The 20,905-nt window shown below is 50.3% G+C and overlaps 3 protein-coding genes across 6 annotated transcripts; 2 read left to right on the top strand and 1 right to left on the bottom strand.

The window, feature by feature from the left end:
* Positions 1-27: 27 nt before the first annotated feature.
* On the top strand, positions 28-9,583 carry ANKRD54 (ankyrin repeat domain 54). 3 transcript variants are annotated; one of them, XM_030959901.1, is made up of 8 exons: positions 28-321; positions 629-676; positions 4,954-5,052; positions 5,479-5,550; positions 5,948-5,995; positions 6,110-6,234; positions 7,066-7,173; positions 7,842-9,583. In XM_030959901.1, the coding sequence occupies exons 1-8, from the start codon at positions 48-50 to the stop codon at positions 7,914-7,916; spliced, it is 849 nt and encodes a 282-aa protein (XP_030815761.1). In that variant the 5' UTR covers positions 28-47; the 3' UTR covers positions 7,917-9,583. The 3 variants fall into 3 exon arrangements, with proteins under 3 accessions (XP_030815761.1, XP_030815762.1, XP_030815763.1); XM_030959903.1 differs by having other exon boundaries at positions 182-321; positions 4,959-5,052; XM_030959902.1 differs by lacking the exon at positions 629-676.
* Positions 9,584-13,984: 4,401 nt separating this feature from the next.
* On the bottom strand, positions 13,985-17,421 carry GALR3 (galanin receptor 3). Of its 2 annotated transcripts, XM_030960496.1 has the most exons (5): positions 17,251-17,421; positions 16,649-16,726; positions 15,918-16,029; positions 15,658-15,779; positions 13,985-15,069 (listed from the first exon to the last, which is right to left on the bottom strand). In XM_030960496.1, the coding sequence occupies exons 3-5, from the start codon at positions 16,005-16,007 to the stop codon at positions 14,172-14,174; spliced, it is 1,110 nt and encodes a 369-aa protein (XP_030816356.1). In that variant the 5' UTR covers positions 16,008-16,029; positions 16,649-16,726; positions 17,251-17,421; the 3' UTR covers positions 13,985-14,171. The 2 variants fall into 2 exon arrangements, with proteins under 2 accessions (XP_030816356.1, XP_030816355.1); XM_030960495.1 differs by having other exon boundaries at positions 15,658-16,029.
* Positions 17,422-18,511: 1,090 nt separating this feature from the next.
* Positions 18,512-19,282, top strand: LOC115910657 (noggin-like). Its single transcript, XM_030960941.1, has one exon. It carries the CDS (start codon positions 18,512-18,514, stop codon positions 19,280-19,282), a length of 771 nt encoding a protein of 256 aa, XP_030816801.1.
* Positions 19,283-20,905: the final 1,623 nt, after the last annotated feature.

Genomic DNA, 20,905 nt, shown 5'->3' with positions numbered 1-20,905 from the left:
TGCTATGGCGACGACCCGCCCCTTTCCGCGGCCCGGGCCGTGACGGGATGGAGGGCGGCGGTGGGGCTGACGGGGCGTCCGGAGCGGGGCCCGAACCGGGACCAGGACCAGAACTAGAGTCAGAGCCGGGGCAGGGGCCGGAGTCGGAGCCGCAGCCACAGCCGCGCATCGCCCTGCCGCCACTGGGACCGGGCGCACCCCTGGGTTACCTGCACGTCCTGTGGCAGCGGGAGGAGCCCGCGGGCAAGATCCCGGCCCGCCGCCTGCGCAGGGCCGCCCGCCTCCACCGCCGGCTGGGGCCCACGGGCAAGGAGGCGCACGGTGAGCGGCGGAACAGCCCCTCCTGCGGCCGGCTCCGCACGGGCTGCGGGGGGGAGGTGGGCTCTGTTCGCTGGGCGGCTGGGGAAGCCCCCGGCGCTGCCAGGGGAGGGTGCCCGTCAGGAGCGGGCGGCTTCCGGAGGAGACGGGAGAGCCATCCTTACCTGGTGCCTTGATCTGCTTCCCGTTCTCCTGAGCCGGTAGCAGCGTGACTTGGCCCCGCACTGCTGCTCCGCGATGGAATGTTTCAGTAGGGAAACGTGCCTTTTTTCCTCGGTGTTTTCCAGTAATTGCTTTCTTTCCTCCATAGCTCTGAAAAGGCTGCGTGAAGCTGCCAATAGCAATGATTTGGACACAGGTAAGGCTTCTGTCAGTCCCACTTGGGACCTCTTCTTGGAAGGGCAGTGTCTTACGGGCTCTCACTTTTGGAGAGGAGGAAGTGAGCGCAAATATATGGACAGGATGGTTTAGATGCTTCAGATCTAGAAAGTGCTTTTTTAAATGCCAGGTTTGTTCTCTGAGCAGAGTGGGGCTGGTTATTGTGTTCACTTTTTCACTGCACCTGGTTCATAGTGTTAGTTTCAGTCTGCCTGGAGCTAAACTAGCACTTCACTGTCCCAGCTGTTTTGGTATATTCTTTTGCCCAGTTGTTAGCAGCAAGAGAATAATGTTTTGATTTAGGTGGAAAAGTTACTATTATCTAAGCCATACCCTGTATGATGAGGCAGCATGACCCAGTAGATTAGACCGGGCCAGAGCTGGACTCTTCTGTTTTCTGCAAAATTCCCTTGTCCATAAATTCTGCTTTCCAGATGTCCAGCCTCAACACTACATCTTTCTCTCTCAGGCTTTGTTAATTGAAGCATATCAGAGTTAGTTTATCAAAATCTAAAAGTTTTAATGGCTTTTGCAATCTGTGCTCCTACAAAAATAACTTAATGACAACTTTGCTAGGTGCTGGCTAAGAGTAATAAAAGAGTAACACACTATTTATAATTAATAAATATTTATTGAATATGACTAAACAATCAACTTAAAAGGTAATTAAAACCATTAACTAAAATTACTAAATGTTCTGACATTTCTGACAATTCCCCCCTTTGGAAGTGATCTTAATTTTCCTTTAAGATTACTTCCACTTATATCATTGAGTATCTAGCAAAACTTAAGCCATTAAAATGCAAAAATTTTGTTTGTGTCTTGTAATAAGATATCATAGATCATTCATTCCAAGTGAAATTCCAAACTGGGGTATTATCTCTTTTAACAATACCTTGGTAACTTCTCTTGCTTTGTTGGTGCAAGCACCTATACAAAAAATGTGTCAGCTAAAGCCAGTAGGTATCAATATCCCTCTTGTCGAGGTAACTCACAAAAATCCGTTTGCCTGTATACTCCAGGACAGTTTCCTCTTTTTGTAGTCCCTCAAGGAAGTCTTTTGTACGGCTCTGGCTTGTGTTGCAAACATATTTTACACTTGCTGGCTACACTTTTGATTCCTGGTATTTTTACACTAATTACTTGATGTTTCAAGTTACTTCTAATAGCTTCTGCTCCCCGATGTGTTTCTCTGTGTTTATCTTTGGCTACTTGTCTCATCACTGCTTGAGGTACTATGTGTGGTATGTCATTCCATTTCTCTTTCTTTTGGCAATATAACATCAACTCTAAAATACCATTTTGGTGAAAAATACCATAAACTGGCCATTTTTATTTTTATTATCTAATAGATAATCTAGCCGCCAGAGAATACAATATTCTGTTACCTGTGTCCAACTTGAATTGCTTTAAAATTCTTTCCAGTGCTGCAAAATACAACCTAAAGGCGAACATTTGGGTATTTCCCCTCTTCCTGGGCTCGAGAAGAAGGGAAGCCCACAGTAAATAGGAATTCCAGCAATGACTAAAACGGACACGAGAGAGCGCTCTGTGCACACCAGTACAGTTCCAGTCACTGGAGCAGTAGCAGCCGCTGAGCTAACGACAGCAGAGCTCTGAGCAAACAATCCTTGCTTTGACAATTTACATTTCCCAAAACCAAACACTTACTACACACCAAATACCCTAAAATTCACATACAACGGTTTCAACACTCTTACAGCCAACGAATTTTCATACAAACTCAGTTTGTGCTTATGACACACTCACATTACCACACACTTACATTTTCCAGCACTAACAGATACCATAGGCTTTAATAAGCACAGCAGTATCTGGGCAAAGCCCTTCCACAGCGCGGCTCTTTATGCAAGCAGCACTGTCTGACTAATCTGTGGGCAAAGTAGAGGTTGAAGACTCAAACCATACCTTTTGATAGTCACTTATATAGTTTTACAATTACAGTTTTCCAGCCAGCCAGTGGGACTCAAACACAATTCCATTAATATTCACTTACAGAGTTTTACACTAACTTTTAATAGGAAATAGCCAATTATATCATCACTTTCTTAACTCTTAATATGTTAGAGAGTGCAAGGTTATGATTAGGTATACCTTTTTAAACCTTCAGTAATGTCTTAATAAACTCCCAGGGGTTTTTGCCTTGAACTCAGCTGGATCAGAGGATTGAAAAATTTCCCTGAAAAAAGTCTCAGTGTGCACCAAAGTCCTTGTTCCTGTAAGTCTGTGGAACATCAAATGTGTTGTCTCACCTGGGTCACCAGTAAATTGTTACCAAATCCTTCAGAATTGTTGGGGTAAATAAACGCCTCTAACACTTTCTTTTCCGTGTTAGCGCATAAGATGTTACTTTGTTGTTGACCAGGAGGGATTTGTGTGGCTCACAAAATTCTGGCTTCCACTCAGACACAGATATAAAACTTCTTCACTTCTTTATACTTTTTAGCAAACAAAGAAATTAATGTTCATTGGTTGTAAATGACATGATTCTCTTCTATTAATTAGAGTACTCTGTCCTCTATGTGGTATTATTTCTCATTTCTCATGCTAGTTAGTCCATATTTTTAGTCTTTTTCGTATCTCTTTCCTCTGGTAGGGATTTTCCAACACATACACTGAGTCTTTGTTAGTCCCTTCTTTATCTTCTGGTTTCTGCAAAGTCCTTGTGGTCCATAAATTCTACATTCACATGTCCATCCTCAACCATACATCTTTCTCTGGTTTTGTTCATTGAAGCATATCAGAGTTAGTTCATCAAAAGTTAAAGCTGGTAGTTTCCCCAGGCTATGTTACTACAAAAGTATGTTCTGAGAGCTTTGCTAAATACTGACTAAGAATAATTTAAGAATCACACACTCTTTATAATTGCATGTATAGATTATGATCAACTAAAGCAATTAATTTTAAAGTTAATTAAAATCACTAACTAAAATTATTAAAAAGTTATGTAATTTCCAACAGGAAGATGAAGGAATGCAGTTTTATGAAAGTCTTGGTTTCAATCCACATTGGATTTGATAGACAGGTTCCCATGTTTACAGTCCTCTTGTCTCTTGTTTACCCTGCAACTTGAGGAAGTGTGCTATGATTAATTTATTTTTCATCAACAAGTAAACATCTTTGCTGTTTCCTGTGGTGGCACTGGGTGGAGAGGTTATGTCATTCCTACTTGGTTCAGGGGAAGAGTAGTTAAATTGTTCCTATATGGTTCTTACTGGGGCACTGTCAGTCTCCCATTTTTTCTTTTGAAGTATCAAACATTCAATGTTAACACTGCTTCCATTTTTTAGGTGTTCTTTTCAGTTCTGTACCACACTTGAAGTAGGGTGTTTACAGGAAGAAATTCAAAGGTGGCTATAATTTACTTTCTGGAAGCTGAGATGAATGGTGACTTTCAGTGGCCTGAAACAGTCTCGACTGTTGTAGAATATGCTGTTTAAAGATCTCAAAATGTAGTGAACCTGTCAGCATTTTTAACAGCTGTAGAATGAGCTCTGTTTTACATACCAGGTAGTATATCAGGGTGATCTCAAAACAGCAGAAGTAACAGCCCTTACATATGCCCCTAACACATGTGGTGTAGGTGCTATTTTTATGCCCCTAATCTTTCCACCCTTTACTGATCCCTTTGCTCGGCTCTTGGCAGGTTGGTGCATTCCCCTGCTTGCTTCCCAAACTGTAGCCACCATTGGTTAGGAAGGGGCATAATCAGAACAGGTGTGAAGAAGTGGCTTTTCTCACTACCTGTGCTTACACTGTGAAACTTCTGACCACGGGTCCACATTGCTGTCAACGTTTACACAGGTGCAGAAAATGACCATGGAAATCCACAGAGAAAGCCTGTGGAGGGGTAGTAGTAAGCACAGGATGCTAATTCCAGCTTAGGAAGTGCCTGAGATGCAGCTGACTAAAGCCAAGAGTTAGCCCCATGTCCTTCCTATCCTTTTGTATTCTTCTTTAGGTGTTCACTGCTGATTGTCCTTGGAGCTTGAAAATGTGGCTAGGTGGATTTTTAGCCGTTAGAGCTGTTGGCTTATCTTTTATGGCAACGTGTGGAAGGTGGTGAAGGCTGAATCAGAGGGTGGAGGTTCTGCTGAGCTAGGATACTGGTGGGAACTGGTTCAAGTCCAGTTGACTTAGCAGCTGACACCACTACCCCCAAAAGAGCAGATAGCATTACCCCTCTGACCAGGTGCCCCTCCAGCTTACCTGCTTTTTTCTCCTTGGTTCTGTCAGTGCAGCAACTCTTGGAGGATGGGGCTGACCCCTGTGCTGCAGATGACAAAGGCCGGACAGCCCTGCACTTTGCCTCCTGCAATGGCAACGATCACATTGGTGAGTGGGGAGGGGAGTTCTGTCTTCCAGCCTCCCCCGCTGTGGCGGGGATTTTGAAGGGTGCTCTTTATTTTGCTTCAGCACCTGTCAGAGGTTGCTCTTTTCTGTTCCTTTTGTGTCAAAGTTGCCAACTCTGGCCCCAGGTTTGCCATGTCTGCATGCTGGAAGGGGAGCAGTCCCAGTTCTAGGACTGTACTGGTGCAGAGGGAAGGGTTTCCTTCCTCCCAGTTCTTCGCGTCAGGGAGCCCAGCAGTGGCACTGCATGGCTTTGTGCTGGGTCCTTCTGCATTGCTGTGCAAACCTCTGTCCCTATCTCAGTAAGGAAGCTGATGAGCAGAACAGAAGCACCTGTAAGGCAGCCTGCTGGCTGCTGGACCTGTGGGGCAAAGCGAAGGGACTGATATGTCTCTGTTTCCTTGTTTCTAGTCCAACTGCTTTTGGACCATGGGGCTGACCCAAACCAGAGAGATGGGCTGGGCAATACTCCCTTACACTTGGGTAAGTGCCACACAGGTGAGCTTTGCATGCAGAAAAATGAGGTGAGAACCTCCTTACTGTTCCTTTCCTCTCCACCTTCCTCTTGCCTGTGCCTCACAGAATGCATGCCCAAATTTAAGGACCTAGGAGGGACTCTTTGCATTTCATTCAAAGAAAAGGTCAAAGTCAAAGAAAAGGTTTGAAAAAATTGATTTCCTTCCCTCTGCCAGCCCCAAGGAGTGCAAGATCTGTTCCAGATAGAGTAGTCAGGCTTGAGTGGGTGGGTACCTTAGCATTTGGGCAGTTCCTCTTTCCTCTGGCAGAGAAGCCCTTTGAGAAGCAGCAAGCTCTGTATTTGAGCAGAAACTCATTTTTGTTTGTACCTCTGAGTTGTGTGTCCTGTGTTTTCCCTCCCCAGCTGCCTGCACGAACCATGTTCCTGTCATCACCACGCTGCTGCGCGGAGGTAACATCTCCTCTATAACAGTTACAGCCTGTTCCCTTCCTGCCCTGTTGAAACACTCCAGGGACACCAAATCCTGGTGACAGACCTCACTGTCCCTGCTCGTGCATCTTGCAGGGGCCAGAGTTGATGCCTTGGATCGAGCTGGCAGAACCCCACTGCACCTGGCTAAGTCAAAGCTGAATATCCTGCAGGAAGGATTCTCCCACAGCCTGGAGGCTGTACGCCTTGAAGTGAAACAGGTAAAAGGAACAGCCCCATGTTCTGGTAGTGGAGTGCAGCCCCTGGCAGCCTCCTGCCCCCTTTACTTAAATGCCTGTCTGTAGGCTCTTAACTGCTGTGGGAAGCGTTTGACTTCCATTTTCAGAGACCTTCCTTTTTCCCAGCCTCTACTTTTATTTTTTCCAGGGCCTCCCTTGGCTCTGGTAAGCTAAGGATGCATTGAGTGGATTCTTGGGCTATATGGAGCATACTCTTTTCTTCAACCCGATGTAAGAGATGCCTTGTGGCAGGAGAGGGACGAGGCACGAGGCTGTAGCTATGCTATACACATTCTCTGTATTCCTAATACAATCTACCCTGCTCCAGTATGTAGAGGCATGGAATAGGAAAGCACTCCTGGGCCTGCAGATGCATGGGGCATGGGCCTCTCTTCAGGAGCCACATAGACACAAGGATTTTTATCCTCTGTGCATGAGCAGATCCTGCTGGAATTAGAAGTCCCTGCTCCTCACAGTGAGGCAAGCTAACTAGCCATAAAGAAAAGTTTGGTGCTTTCAGGGCTAGACCTTGTGCTGCTTCAGCTGGGCTTATCTCTCTTCCCTGTTCTTAGCAGGCACAAGGATCACAGCTAGTCCATCTGTGACTGATGAACGCTTCTGGTGACTCATTGGACTCTGATGCTGCCATTAGTGCCGTGTAGTTGCTTTGCCTGGGTTTGTCTCTAGGGGTCGTGTACTCTGCCATGTTCTGCAGCTTCAAGGCTGTGTGCTTGGCAATTCAATTTTTCCTGTAGAAACACTCCAGCCCGATGCAGCTCTCTGATGTTTGCCTCTTATGCCCATTTGTTTCAGATTATCCAGATGTTGCGGGAATACCTGGACCGCCTGGGGAGGCATGAGCAAAAGGAACAGCTGGATGACCTCTGCTCCAGGCTACAGATGACTAGCACGAAGGAGCAGGTAGGCAGGACTGAGCTACTCTGACTCACCTCCTTGCATTGGGGCTCCTGCATTTGGGAGAATGCAACTGCATGAGCAATGGGGCATTGAAGACATGGTTATTGCTCACAGTTGGGCAAGTGGGCAAGTTACATGATGACTCAGGGTACTCCTTTAGGTGAAAATTCAAAATGCAGAAAGTATCACAGTACTAAGCAGCAGGGAAGCTGAGGATCAGATGGGCTGAGGACAGTCAGTTTGAGGCCAGGATCAGCACAACTGCACAGGCTTGCAGGGCCTGGAGGTTTTTTCCTACAAAAGACTGGCCCCTAGAAACAGGCTTAGAGGAAATAGCCCTGATACCATATTTGAGTTTTGGGTAATGTAGCAACATGCTTGTATTTTAAGGACAGGCTAAATCACACAGAATGGAGGTCAAGCATCACCTCTTGAAGAATGGGAGAAGCTCCTATTGCCTTAGATTAGGGCTTGTTTGATGATGAGGACAGTAGCTCTTCTACATGATTGTTGGCACCAAAAGGATCCTGTTCTAGTATAAGTTCAGCATGGGCATTACTGGCAATTCTAGTGCAAGGGTGGTCCCTGCTGCATGGAGGTTCCTTCTGTGGGGCTGGGTGGCTGCACAGCTGCATTCCCCTCCCTGATGGCCATCTGTATTCTTCTGTCAGGTGGATGAGGTTACAGACCTCCTGGCCAGCTTCACATCACTCAGCCTGCAGATGCAGAAGATGGACAACAGGTAATGGGCTGCCAAATCATCTTCCTGAAGCAGCAGGAGAAGCCTTAGAGAGAAAAGGAAGCTGAAGTTTGCTTCTCAGATCACTGACTAAACATTGCTGCCAGCAGCCATTCCTGCCCAGACTGACTCTCCAGTGGTGCTCAGACTGTTCCTGTTGGTGCTGCCACAGCTGCCCCACGGGAGGGCAGCAGGCTTTGCACAACAAAGGCAACAGACAAGAGTGCTGTAGCTGTGACTTTGAAGTAAAAGAGCTGCTCTACTTTTTACCTGATGGGCTGGCGATGAATAGGGTACCCTTTCCAGAGATATTTGCCTTCTCCTAAGTACATCAGCTCAATGTAGGTGGTGACCAATGCCATGTGCAGTTACCAGCTCTTACTAGTGCACTCTACAGCTGGCCAGCATCACGGAAAAGCTTGGAACATTCCTGCTTGGAAAAGGCATCTTTTGCCCCCTTTATACTGCTCAGTTGCATGAGGGAGAAAGTGAATGCCTTGAACAGCAGAAGGCTTTGTGCTGTGAGAAGAACACGCATTTAATTCTGCATGCTAGAAGCTGAGCAAACATTCTGCCTTAAGAAACATGTGCTGAGGCTTAATCCTCACCTTCCCCAGAGCCTGCTATCAGAGAGCAGGGAATGTGTCTGGTTACAAGTGGGATACAAAGTTTTTCATGGCTAGACTAACACCTTTCACTGGATCCATTTTTTAAGTCTGCTGCAAGTTAGTGCTAAAATATTACAGTGTAACACTTCCAAAAAGCACCCAGCTAGCAGGTCAGAGCTGCCCTGTTGCGAGAATAAGGACAGGAGGGTGACAATCTTAACGCAGTTCTAGTCAGACACCTACGTCTTGCAAAAAAGGCCCCCCATAACTAACATTTCCTGTTACTGGCAGTCTCAGGCAAGAGGTCCAGTTGTGACAGGAGGTATTGTGCACTCAGCTGTATTGGGCTAGGATGGAGGTGGATTTACCTCTGCCTCAGCAGCACCAAACCCATTGCTCAGCCATTCTGTATCTCTTGCTTGTCATGGAGACCTTAAGTGCAGTGTGAGAAACGAATTATGGTTTATGCTGGGAGCCTGAAGTGATGCAGCTATGAAGGATGCAGGGAAATGCTCCTGCTGCTCTCTCGCTTCTGCCCACTGTGGTTAGCAATGAAGATTTAGGTTGCTTTGTTGTGGAGCAGAGATCCAGGAAATCTCATTGATAGGGCACCAACAGGGTGACAGGAACATGTCAATAGTGATCTGAGTTCCCACCTGTGTACCACACCATGGTGTACTGGCAGCCACACCTATCCCACAGCTTGGGAGTCACTGGTTTGAAAGAGTTTTTATTAAGATTCTGCTTAAATATGCGGCAACCACAGTTTGGAGCATTCTTCAGAGATCTTTAGGTCAGCATGCTCTCTGATACCTGCCTCTTGTCCAGGAAGAGGGTAAGTGGACCTCTGTTCAAAGCTGAGATACCAGAAATAGGCATGGCTTTTGGATGGGTTCATCTGCGGGCTGCTGGAGGACACAGCTGGAAGCAGCAGTCCCATGGCTGGGCTGGAGCTGTCACTGTGCATATTCATTATGATGTGCTGGATGGGAAGGATGCCGAGAGGGTGGGAGACAATCCGACCTTTTTGTATTTACAACTTCAATAAAATCCTGTCGGCCTTTTATGACTCCTCAGCCAAGTTCTCTTTTTCAGAGTGGCCCATTCTTGTTTCTTTCTTTACGTCTGTTCCAGGCTTCATGCACAGCACTGGACTTGGTAAACGCTACTCTCATACCTAGTGTTCAAATCAGAAGTGACAACACAAAGTTGTTTGAGTTCAATCACCACTCTGTTTGCAGATCGAAGTACAGGGTTGCTGGCTGACCTTTTCTGATCCTGACTTCCAGAGCCCAGAAATCCAAATTGAAAATCTAGGTAGATGCTGTGAAACCGTACAAACAGAGCAGAAGAAATCCCAGCAGGGGTGCTTCAAGCTGCAAGATGAGATATTTTGCAGAGAGGAAAGGCAGCCTTGCCCAGTGGCAGAAGTTGTGTGTGCCTTGCTCCATGCTGAATAAAATGGCTGTACTGTGAAGAGGCAAGAGGATGAGGGGCTGGGGAGGGACATCTGGGCAGGGTAGAGAACTTCCAGCGTGGCCCCTATGTGAGGAGCAGGTGACCTTCATGCCCAGTCTTTACTGACCTTGTCTCTTCCCATCTTTACAGCCCAGCCTTGATGTCCACATACACCCAGCTGCCAGCGCTTCTGCCCTCAGCAGCCTTGTTGCTGAGGAGACCATTAAGGTGCCTGAAGACCACGTGGCTAAAACGCTCTTTATCCCTGCAGTTACTTCAGTTGCTGATGTTGTCTCTAACTAGACACCTCTTACAAGCTTTCCTCAAACCCAGGAACACATCTAGCTGAGACTCAGAGTGAAGCTTTTAGCCTCGGCACACGTGATGTTGTCGACAAGTCTTCAGGTTTTTTTCTTGCCTGGTGGTGGGTTTTTTCTTAACAGCTCCTGACAGAGGGGAAAGGTGGGGGTGCTGCAGCCAACCAGGAGCAATTGTCTTGTTTCTTTTGCCACACTGCTCCCACCGTGGCAGGAGAGGCAATAAAAAACCAAATGGCTATAGGAAGTTTTGCCACTGCTTTAGCAGTAACACCAGGTAAGAAAGAGAAAAGCACATCTGGTTTTCAGTGGAGGAAAAAAATGTATCATGTAGGAATTGTATTCTGTGAATCACCACAGTCAGTTCTGCTTTCCTGCCTCAGGGCTTGAAGCTGTGGGCTGCCCTGAGCTATATCATGTGTCTGGCACTGGATGGAGAAAAGTTTTCGGTTTCTTTGCATCAGCCAGTCATACCCAGAGCCTTAACTACCCTGTCATGCTCAGCAGCTGTATCCAGAATGAGAATTAGGTGCTAGGCAGGAAAGAAGCTGTTCCAGGGAAGGAGAAAACATGGCTTCCCACTGTGCTGAGAGCTGTTGACTGGCACTGCCTGGTTTTCTTTCTGCTTCTGGCCTAGAGGCTTCAGCTTCTCCCAGCAGCTTTTCTCTGTCCTTGCACCCTGTGCCACAGATTTCCCTGCACAACCTGTGAGGCTGGTAGCAGTTTTCTGCATCTCCCAGAGGTGTCTGCTGCAGTAATGGAGAATAGAAACAACAGCACAGGTTTCCCTCTGCTATTTATTTTGCCATTAGAATCAGTCCAAACTCCTCATTTTCTTTGTGCTACACCATCAAATGCATCCCCCAGATCCCTTTCTGGGCAATGATTAGTCCCTGTCCTCAGGACCATGATATCAACTGGGACTTTAGGCTTTGGTTCCCCCTCACCACTACCTGACCTCCAAATACACTCTATGTCCTCTCCTGATTCAGAGCATAGGATCTGCAGAATTCCCAGCCATTGAACCCAGCAGCAACCTCCCTGACTCTAAGGCTGCTGCTGTACTGTAAGATGCAGCTAAAGCCAGCCAGACTGAGGATCTGCCTAGAGCAAGCAAACAGCTGAGAACCTGCTTGTGTCTCACAGAGGAGCCGTAGCTGAAGCAACAGCTCTGACAAGGCCTCCCAGCAAAGCTGCATGGATGCAGCAATAAGCAAATGACCTTTCTCTGGAGCAGTCACTTCACCCACACAATCGAGTGCAAAGCACACACTGGCAATGTGTGTGAACATCAAGAATTTGTTCAGCTCTTCAGCAGCCAAAATAATTAATCTCCAGCAGCTAAACTCATTTACTTTCTCCCTCTTTGCCTTTCTAGCAGACTTCAAATCCAGCACAGCAATTATCTGTGCTGCTAAGGAAACCCCATGAAGCGTCTTTGGCAAACTTCTCATCCTTTCATGCACTTCCTTTGCTCACTCTGTGAGCAAAGGTCTCTTCCATTACAGAAAGATATTTACAAAAAAGATGCCTTCTTCATGCATTGTGCCTGGCCAGCCTGGGGAGCAACCCTTGGCAGGCCAGGGCCCATGGGGTGACTAGGTGGAGGAATCAGCAAGTTTTGATTAGGAAGATGATAGAGGAGGTATGGCAAACAGTGTTCCTCTGGGGTTTTTTTATGGAATCTCTCAGAGGGGAAGAGAGCACATGGAAGAATTAAAATAATCACGTGGCAACTTGCTAGTGCTGGTCATATATTAGCAACCAGCAGCTAAACCCAAAAGCAAATAATGAGAATTCCCTTCCCAAGGCTGCCAGATTTACACACAGAGTCATAAGCAGGATGAGCTTCTTGGCACCTGGGTCTGGCACTTCCCAGTATGTCAGGCTCATGTCACACATGCCAGGGAGATGCCAGACACCTGAATCAGCACACAGTTGGCAGGACTATGTTACTCCACAGAGAAGAGCTGATGCTTACACTAGATGCAAAACTCTGACCTCCTCACACCTCTCCCATTTCATCTACCCTGTTCCAGATCTTGGAACAGCTGCACTCTACTGATGTGGCAAACCAGTCCCTGCAGGGTTAAAGATGAGCTTGTCAGCCTGAGCAATGAAAAGTAGGATAGAAAATAAGAGAAAAGAGTAATTAATTAAGGCAAGAAGCTGGGAGCAGAGACTGCAGAATGCCAATCAGTCTGGAGGGAAGGCTGCGTGGAAAGCAGCAATCAAACTCCTTCAGTTTTAATTAAACCTGTCTTTCTATCAAGGATGTGACATCTTTGTTTAACCTCTGCTTTTGAGCTGAGAAGCCAGTTGAAGCATGTAAACTGGTACTGGATAGACAGGAATTCCCTTCTGGCTCCAGAGCCTTCCCAACCCAGGCTCAGCACCTGCCTTTCCTGCTCATGTGCTCTCCAAAATTGGGGCTTAGCACCAAGCAGAACATAGTGAAGGGGCCCACGGCTTGCAGCCACTTGTCATGCTAAATGCACCTTCTCCCCAAAATCTTCCCTATCCTCTCTGTCCTGTTTCATTTAGGCTTCATCCCAACATGCAGCAGTCAGTCCTGATCTAATCTGCCCCATTTGCAATCTGAGACCAGGAAGGACAGGATCAGGGGTGAGCAACAGCTCAGCTGCTTCTAGGCAAGAACAGGCAGTGTCCAGCTGTGCCACATCATTGTTCTTGACTGCTTTCCCTTCTCCCTTCAATACTTTGGGCTGTGGAGTGAGTCTTCACCTGAAGAAATGATGAGACCATATGGGCTGGCCACCAGCCATGGCACAATGTGCAGAGGGTGGCTGCAGAACTCACTGTTCCCAGGAAGGCACGCTGGACACGTTTCTGAAAGAGATCCACTGTAGAGGAGTGGCAGCCACCACAAAAGGAGAGAGGTGGAAAAATCAGAAACAGGGAGAGAGGCAAGGGAGGCTCAAAGTGCAGAAAGCAACATCAAGCACTTGAATGGAAAAAGAAAACTAATTCCCAGCACTCTTGGCCTTCCTCTTCAGTTAGCCTCCGCACAGAAAAAGGGATGTCCTTGGAGCCGAGCTCTAGCAAGGTGAACAACAGCTTCAATGAGCGTTAGAAATACCATGTCAGCTGGGAATTAAGAGTGGGCAGGACAAAGCAAAAAAGAAAGATTTACGCAAACAGAAGTAGGGAACAGTAAAAGAAGAGAAATTAGGGGGAGATAATGGCTCTGCTCATGCACATCACAGCTCTGCAAGCAGCCTGATGTCACCCAGCCCCACTGTACAATGCCTACAGCACTGGCTGGGGCTAAAACTCCTTTACTTTTGACACAACTTCCAGCACCATGCATGGGGACAAGTGAGGACACCAGAGGATTTTGTAGCCCACGCAGGGCTCAGGACACCTATAAGTGCCATGACCACCTGTAATTGTTTCCCAGCTTCAGTGTGGAAGTCTGGGTGTCCCACAATGTCACAGCTTTCCCCAAACACTTTTTCCTAAGCTTCCCAATTTTCACCTTCTCTTAAGAAATTACAGGTGTAGACCTGCTTCACATTAAGGGTTACATATTCAAGATCCACACAGCACTAATAAAACACCATACGTAATTAAAGAAAAGGACAGCTGTTGCAGTCACTTAAAGTTTACTGTGAATATTGAGCTGGGATGATGGCAGGTCTCAGACATGACTACAGGATCATGGAGGAGGTGTTTGAGGAGTTCTGGGGGACTTGAACTCAGACTTAATGGGTCTGAATGTGTAAGCTCATCTCTTACTGCCAACATAAAACCATCTCAGTGGGGATAAGGCGTGGGCATGATGATCCTAGAGGAAAGCAAAACCACTGTGATGTGGTCAGAAAATGTGATGCAAATAGAGACTTCTTTCTTGCCTCTCTAGCCCTTTTCTAGGGCTTCTTCTTGGTCTTGTCCAGCAGTTCCTCTTAGAGGGGTCACATCTAGGGAATGGCTAGCTGTTGCCAAAATTTCCTCCTCCAGTAGCTCCTTCTGAACAGAGACCATGGCATCTTGCACCTGCCAAGTCCATGCTCTGGCACGACCGGCACCCTCATGGTCCCTCTTCCTGGTGTTCTCTTCTGGGGCTTGGGTCACCTCAGTGTTGCCTCCATAGAAATCTCCTGTCCTGTTGGCAAAACCTCCTTCCACATTGACCATATGGACTTTCCTTCCAACTCTCCTCTTCTTCTTTTTCCTGATCTTGTTCTGGAAGAAGAGGCAGGTGAAGACCTGCTTGAAACGCTTGCGGAAATGCTTGGAGATGAGGGCGTAGACAACGGGATTGAGGCAGGAGTTGGTGTAGGAGAGGCAGTGGGAAGCCAGGCGGAAAGCATAAGTGGCCCGGTTGAAGGGAAAGTGGCCAAACCAGAAGCAGAGGATGACCAGGTGGTGGGGCAGCCAGCAGAGGCAGAACAGGATGGCCACTGTGACAATCATCTTGGTGACCTTACGCTTGGCTTTCCGAGACTCTGAGATTCTTTCTATGGGGTCTACAGAAGTCCACAAGAACTTGATGGTCCTAGAGTATGCCAGGCTCACCACGGTCACAGGCAGCAGGTACCCAAAGACAAATGTGAGGATGTCCAGAACCTTTCTGCGCTGGTCCTCCCAGATGGGGACACAGATGGGCACACCATGGTAATGGATTATCTGGTAGTAACTGAGGTAAGGCCCTGCGAAGAGCATCGACAGTGACCAGATCACCACAATGGCCACTCCTGCATTTCGGGATGTGCGGAGATCCCGGGACTTCAGGGGATAGCGAATGGCCAAGTACCTGGCAAGGAGGAGAAGGAGAAGGAGAGACAAAACACAACATGGGTGAGATGAGGTATTCCTCCTGCCCTGTGGAGCTGCTATCTGTGTACCCCTTCCCATGCAGCCAGCCATCTCTTCCCTCCCAAATCTTTTGGGAGGGAGGGTTACAGTGAATTCACAAAACTGTCAGGGTCATTCCAACAGTGTGCCTGGGATCTCTATCATTCTCTCTGCTGTGCTAGCTCAGGAAAGGCAAGCAGTGTATCTTTTGAACCAGGTAAGAGAAGGATAGGAGCAGGACGGGACTCTTCTGTTCCTTCTGACTTGTGTTGCTGCCCCGGGGTTTTGCTGTTCTTGCTTATGCATGGTGGACTACCCTCCTTCCCAAGTGAGCACTGGGTAATTAGGCTGAGAGCTTGGCTTGGTAGAGGGGGAGGGCATGGGGAACTGGGATACTGGCTCTGCTGGCCCTACCTCTGGGGAGACCCAACCTGCTTCTTACACAACACCGAACAGGGGAAGTAGTGGCCTTTCTCCCACCCTTAGCTCAAGAGTGGCAAACACAGTGTCCCTGAGCTGCAGAACTCAAAGGGAAGGGGACACTTACCTGTCAACAGAAACGGCAGCCAGGGTAAAGCTGCTGGCATACATGGTGAGGTAGATCAGGAAATGCACAGCCTTGCAGGCAAAGGCCCCAAAGAGCCACCCATCCAGGGTGTAAATGGTGGCCTGGAAAGGGACACAGCAGATGATGAAGCACAGGTCAGCCACAGCCAGGTTGAGGATGAAGAGGTTGGTGGTGGAGTACTTGACTTGGCCATTCCACAGCAGCACAGCCAGCACCAGCCCATTTCCCACAGTACCCACAAGGAAGATGAGGGAGAAGATGATGGGCACAATAATCCCTGCTGCTCGTAGCTCTGGGCTGTCAGAAGAGATGTTCAATCCCCCTGGCATCTTCCTGTCAGACTGCAGGGACCTGCATTGGGAGAAAGGGATAATAGGCCCCAAGGTGCCTGACCCCAGCCTTTGACACTCACGTTTCTCCCAGAGATGCCAATCCGAACCCTGGTTAAATGATGCCACCAAGACGCTCGTGACATCACTGGCAAGAATGCTGTTGTGGTCAGTCAGCCCACATCTGCCTGGCTTGAGCAGAGCTGAAGCCTCTTTCTCCTGCCCAGATTCACATTGCCATCAGGAGATCTCCTGTGCCCCCAGCACCCCGAAGGATCCCTCCTGCCCTCCCACCTGGACTTACCCACCTTCCCCCTACACTCTCAAATCTGCTAAACCCCTAGGGATTGCAGGCTTTGGCAAGTCTAAACCCTGGCTAGTGTTCAACAGGGTCTGGCCACAGGGCCAGGGGGTAGGAGGCTCCCATGGGCTGTAACTGGTCCCAGCACACTCAGCCCAGGGCTGTGCCACCTCCTGCAGCCGGGACTCGATGCCTGGATCACACCCCACAGCAGCAGCACCCCAACACATTCCCACCCCAAAGGAACTCCTTAACCTGGCTCCCCTCCACCCTGGAGCTGGCTGCTCCTTGCTCCTTGTGCAGTAGCTACACTCCATGGAGGAAAGGCAACTAAATGCACCTTTTCCTGATGCTGAGAGGTGATCAAGGGCTGGATGGTGGCAGGTAGGTGAGGATGGGGAGGAGACCCTGGAGCCACCTGAAATACAACATGATGAGCCTGTTATTATCACAGCTCAAGGTATTGTGATTTGCTGCAAAACTTCCTCCAGCCCTGAGTAACACTGTGCTCACGCAGGAAACACCAACAGCCTATCTCTGAATAAGCCTTCTCCTTGTTATGATATCATTAGAACAAATTGTCCTTCTCTGAGCAAAAACAGAGAAGGAAATACACTGTTATCTAGCTACTGTTGACAAGCAATTAACTCTGTTTTGGGTCATGCAAGCTCCTTCACTCCATGCTCCCCCATCCCTCAGCTCATGCCACTTCTGCTACCCAGCTTCTTTGTGTACCACACCAAGAGACTGTCACTGCCTCTCTGTGTCTTTGGTCCCCTCTGTCCCACTGATAGCTACCCTCCAGCTTATCCAATTGGCCCCATGGGATCTCCTCACTGAAGCAGAGGAGCCCGATCACCTTTCTGGGCATGCAAAATGCACCAGGATGTCTCTGCCCAGGGAGCCTGAGGCCACCTTGCAGCTTTGGAAGCCAGCACTCACCTTTTTGAGGAAGGGCCTGCAGCTTTGCCACTCGCTTAGGGAGAGATGTCCAGTCCAGCCCACGCAGCAGCAGCAGCAGGAGGATGCAGACCAGGAGGAGTTTATCTGGGCAGCTCGGCTATCCCAGTCACTTCTGCCTGGTGCTCCGCTGCCTCCCCCTGCTCGCCACCAGCTCTGCTCTCTCTTCTTCTGGAGCTCCTCTCCTCTCTCTCTGACTCCCCCTTTTCCCTCCCTCTGCTCTTGCTGCTGATCCATAGTTCTCTGTTGCTTTTTTTTTTCCCCTCTCCCTGAGGTTGGGTGTGGAGTTAACTCCTCTCTGCCCAGCTTTCCTGCAGGCTCAGCAGCTCCCTGCTCCTCCTGCTGAGAAGGGGGTGGCAGAGAGAAAGCTCAATACTCTCTGGTGGAAAAGGGAAGATGGAGGGGGAAAGGGCCCCTTGGATCTGAGCAGCCACCTCTCAATGCTGGGCGTTCAGGATGTGTTTTTCAACACCTCCATGTAATGTAAATATCCCACAACTGTGAGCCTCATCCCTGCCCTGTCCCTCAAATATAGGGTCATAAACCCTCTGGAGCATGAGCAATTAATTGCTGTCACTAGATGTTATTAATTAATTGTTAGTAGCACTGAGCAGATTGAGCCTCTCCCACAATGTCTGACCTAGGGAAAGAGGAGAAAGCCAGTTTTGGATTCCATCCGATCCAGGTCTCCACTCCTCCTCCACTATGGGAGGGAGGACAAAACCTCCAGGATGGCAACCTCCAGAGGTCCAGCTCCATCACAGCTGCCTGGAGACACCTGAGGGCTGGCTGAGGTGCCAGGAGAGGACAGTGACCCACACATCCCTACTGCCATGTCCATCCTGGTGACAGAACCTGCGCCCTGAGGACTTCCAGCTGCACTGAATGCAGCTTGGTGAGTCTTGCTGAGAAAGGATCAAAGGCCACCAGCTTCCATTCATTGGGAAGGTTGTGGGTACCTCTTCCAATGATGGTGCAGGATTTGGAGAAGGAGGCACTGGCCCCTTCCCCTCCACAGCAGCCCAAATTATCCCCACTGGCTCAGTAGCAGGAAGGACCATGCGGCTTCTCCCCCACACCTGCCCCTCTGGCGGGAAGGAGCGAGGTGTCCCCGCCAGCTCCCTATCAGCCGCTGTAACCAGGGAAAAGGGGAAGGCCATGCCTCGGGACGCGGTGATAACCCAGGGGATGCGGCAGAGTGCAAGCCTGCAGCCGGGCACAGCCTGTCACAGCGCAGCTCGCCATGGAGGGAGCACACCGCAGCTGCCTCCTCCTCCTCCTCCTCCTCTGCCTGCTCCCACCCCCGGGCGCCCCAGGCCCACCGCCGCCTCTGGAGGAGCCTCGGGAGCCGTCGCTGCCGCCGTCCAGCACCGCGGACCCCGCCGAGCACCCGCTGCGCGGCCGGCCCTCGGCGCCGGTGCGGCCCTACAGCCTGTCGCTGTCCCCCGAGGATTATCACTACGCCCCCAAGCCCCGGCACCTGCGCCCCGGGCGGCTGCGCCGGCTCCTGGGCTCGGCCTTCGACCCCTTCTGGATGGCGACCGAGCAGCCCCGCGGTCGCAACGGGAGCATCCTCGAGGAGAACCTGGAGTCCATGAGCAGGGACCTGGCCGAGGGCGCCGGGCGGTATCGCCGCAAGCTGTGGCGAGAGGTGGAGGGGCTGGAGCTGCCCGCGCTGCTGCCCCCCGCCCCAGCGCTGCCCCCCGAGCTGGCGGGGGCCCTGGCCCGCCGCCTGCGGCAGTGGCTGGTGGAACGGGCCGCCTGCCGCCTCACCTCCGCCTGGGTGGACCTGGGCCCCGTGTTCTGGCCCCGCTGGGTGCGGCACACCACCTGCGAGAGCGGCCCGGCCGGCTGCTCCTGGCCCCCCGGCATGGCCTGCCGGCCCGCACAGCTCACCCGCATCAAGCTGCTGGCCTGGCACTGCTGGAGCCCGCAGCCCGCCGCGGCCCCGAACTGCACCTGGCGGCACATCCCCTACCCCGTGGTGGCCGCCTGCAAGTGCTCCTGCCGCTGAGGGGGCCACGGAGGTACCTCCCGGTGCCTGCTCTCGCAGCCAAAAGGCCTGAAAAGGCAAACATCTGCCTGGACTCGTCCTCGGAGCTGGGGGAAAATCCCCCAAACAGAAATAAACCGCCAGGAAGAAAGCAGGGATGCTGTGGTCGTTGCTGTGTCTCGCCAAAACCCCTGGGTGCGGGTGCGGCTGCTTTGCCCCTCACCCACCAGCGCCGTGAGGCATTAGCACCAGCGGAGGCCCTTGCACAGCTTTTATCTCCAGCAAAGACGAGGGATGGAGAAATTATGGCACTGAACGGCAGGTTCAGACCCCGTTTGCACCACCCCGGCCAGTTCAGTCCAAGCTGAGGCACCCTGCCTGCCTGGATGGGGCTGCAGGCAGGGAGCCAGGGCCAGGGAATTCCAGCAAAAGGGAGAGGTGGGTCACTGCTCAGGGTGGAAACAGGAATGTGGAGAGGGCCTGGAGGGGCCCAGGGGGAATCAGGGGGCAGTGGGGTATTTTGGGACTGCAACAAGGCAGCCTAGTGAGCGTAGAAGTGGGAGGTGGGCCATGACCCAGGGCTGGAAGCATTTCTGGGGCTAGGTGTGTATAAAAATGGGATGGGATAGGATAGTCCCCTACTTTGAGGTAAAATGGGCGAAACACATGGAATCCCCCACTTATCCCACGGTGCAGAGGGTGACAGCTCCAGACTCAATACTGCTTGAGCAGTAGGGTAGGTCAGGGAGCCCAGGGTGGGACCTGCATCCTCAAAAAGTGGCATCTGCCTCCACATTCCACTCAGCAAAACAATCCTCTGCTTTCTGGGCTAAAAGCTGCCTATAGCTGTAGATCAGACCTAGGTTGGAAGGCCTTGAAGCAATAAAGAGCAGGAGGATGTGCCTCAATTCAACATTAACATGATGCCTCCAAGTCAATGAGTACGGCATTATTCATTACCAGTGTGCCATCATCTGACCCTCCTGCCTTCCTGGGATTCCAGCACTACACAGTCTGTTCCCCAGACAGCTCCACAGCCTGCTGCTGAGCCTGGCCTTGAGGCAGGCAGAGTGCAGGGAGGTGGCCGCCGCTGAGGCACCCGGGAGATACAGAGGGGAGAGGGAGGTCAGTGCGTCTGGCGAGAAGAGGAGCAGAAGGGCGAGCCCACACGTGCATGCAAAAACAACTGAGAGCATCACAGGAGGGAGGCTGCTCTTGCTGCTCTGGCCTGCAGATGAGCAGAGACACATCTGTAGGGCTGCTCTGCCAATGAGGAACGCTTGAAAGCTGGAGCAGGGTTAAACTGCTTGGGTAAAGCGGAGGCATCAGCAGGATGCCTGCAGAGGGCCAGGGGAGAGGGGGAGACCAGGGCTGGGGACCAGCAGGAGAGAAATGTGAGGGAGCGTGGTACAGGTGTGCAATGCAGGTGCACAGGTAGGGGGAGCAAGGGGTGCACATGCATTGGGCTCAAACCAGCAGTGATTCAGTTTAGGGTCTCAAACCTCCCTGCGCCCATCTGGCTGAACTTTCATCTCTTTCAGGTTGCACAAGGGGCCTGAGAGCAATCTCCCTGCCTTCCCCATGCCAAAATACTGCCTGTTGAAAAGAATTTGCAGTACTGCGAGGGCCTGGTGCCACAGAAAG

The sequence above is a fragment of the Camarhynchus parvulus genome, chromosome 1A, assembly GCF_901933205.1.
Source record: "Camarhynchus parvulus chromosome 1A, STF_HiC, whole genome shotgun sequence".
Taxonomy (NCBI): Eukaryota; Metazoa; Chordata; class Aves; order Passeriformes; family Thraupidae; genus Camarhynchus; species Camarhynchus parvulus.
The sequence above is the reverse complement of the archived record's forward strand: the minus strand, read 5'-3'. Positions and strand labels throughout refer to the sequence as shown.

What these genes read in the sequence shown, in the direction of transcription:
- ANKRD54 (XM_030959901.1), top strand. Translation starts at nt 48, where the DNA reads ATGGAGGGCGGCGGTGGGGCTGACGGGGCGTCCGGAGCGGGGCCCGAA. An exon ending in CACGGGCAAGGAGGCGCACG is followed by an intron (nt 322 to 628) that starts GTGAGCGGCGGA and finishes TTTCCTCCATAG; the next exon opens with CTCTGAAAAGGCTGCGTGAA. An exon ending in CACCACGCTGCTGCGCGGAG is followed by an intron (nt 5,996 to 6,109) that starts GTAACATCTCCT and finishes TGCATCTTGCAG; the next exon opens with GGGCCAGAGTTGATGCCTTG.
- GALR3 (XM_030960495.1), bottom strand. Translation starts at nt 16,007, where the DNA reads ATGCCAGGGGGATTGAACATCTCTTCTGACAGCCCAGAGCTACGAGCA. An exon ending in GCTGCCGTTTCTGTTGACAG is followed by an intron (nt 15,070 to 15,657) that starts GTAAGTGTCCCC and finishes CCTCCTTGCCAG; the next exon opens with GTACTTGGCCATTCGCTATC.
- LOC115910657 (XM_030960941.1), top strand. Translation starts at nt 18,512, where the DNA reads ATGGAGGGAGCACACCGCAGCTGCCTCCTCCTCCTCCTCCTCCTCTGC.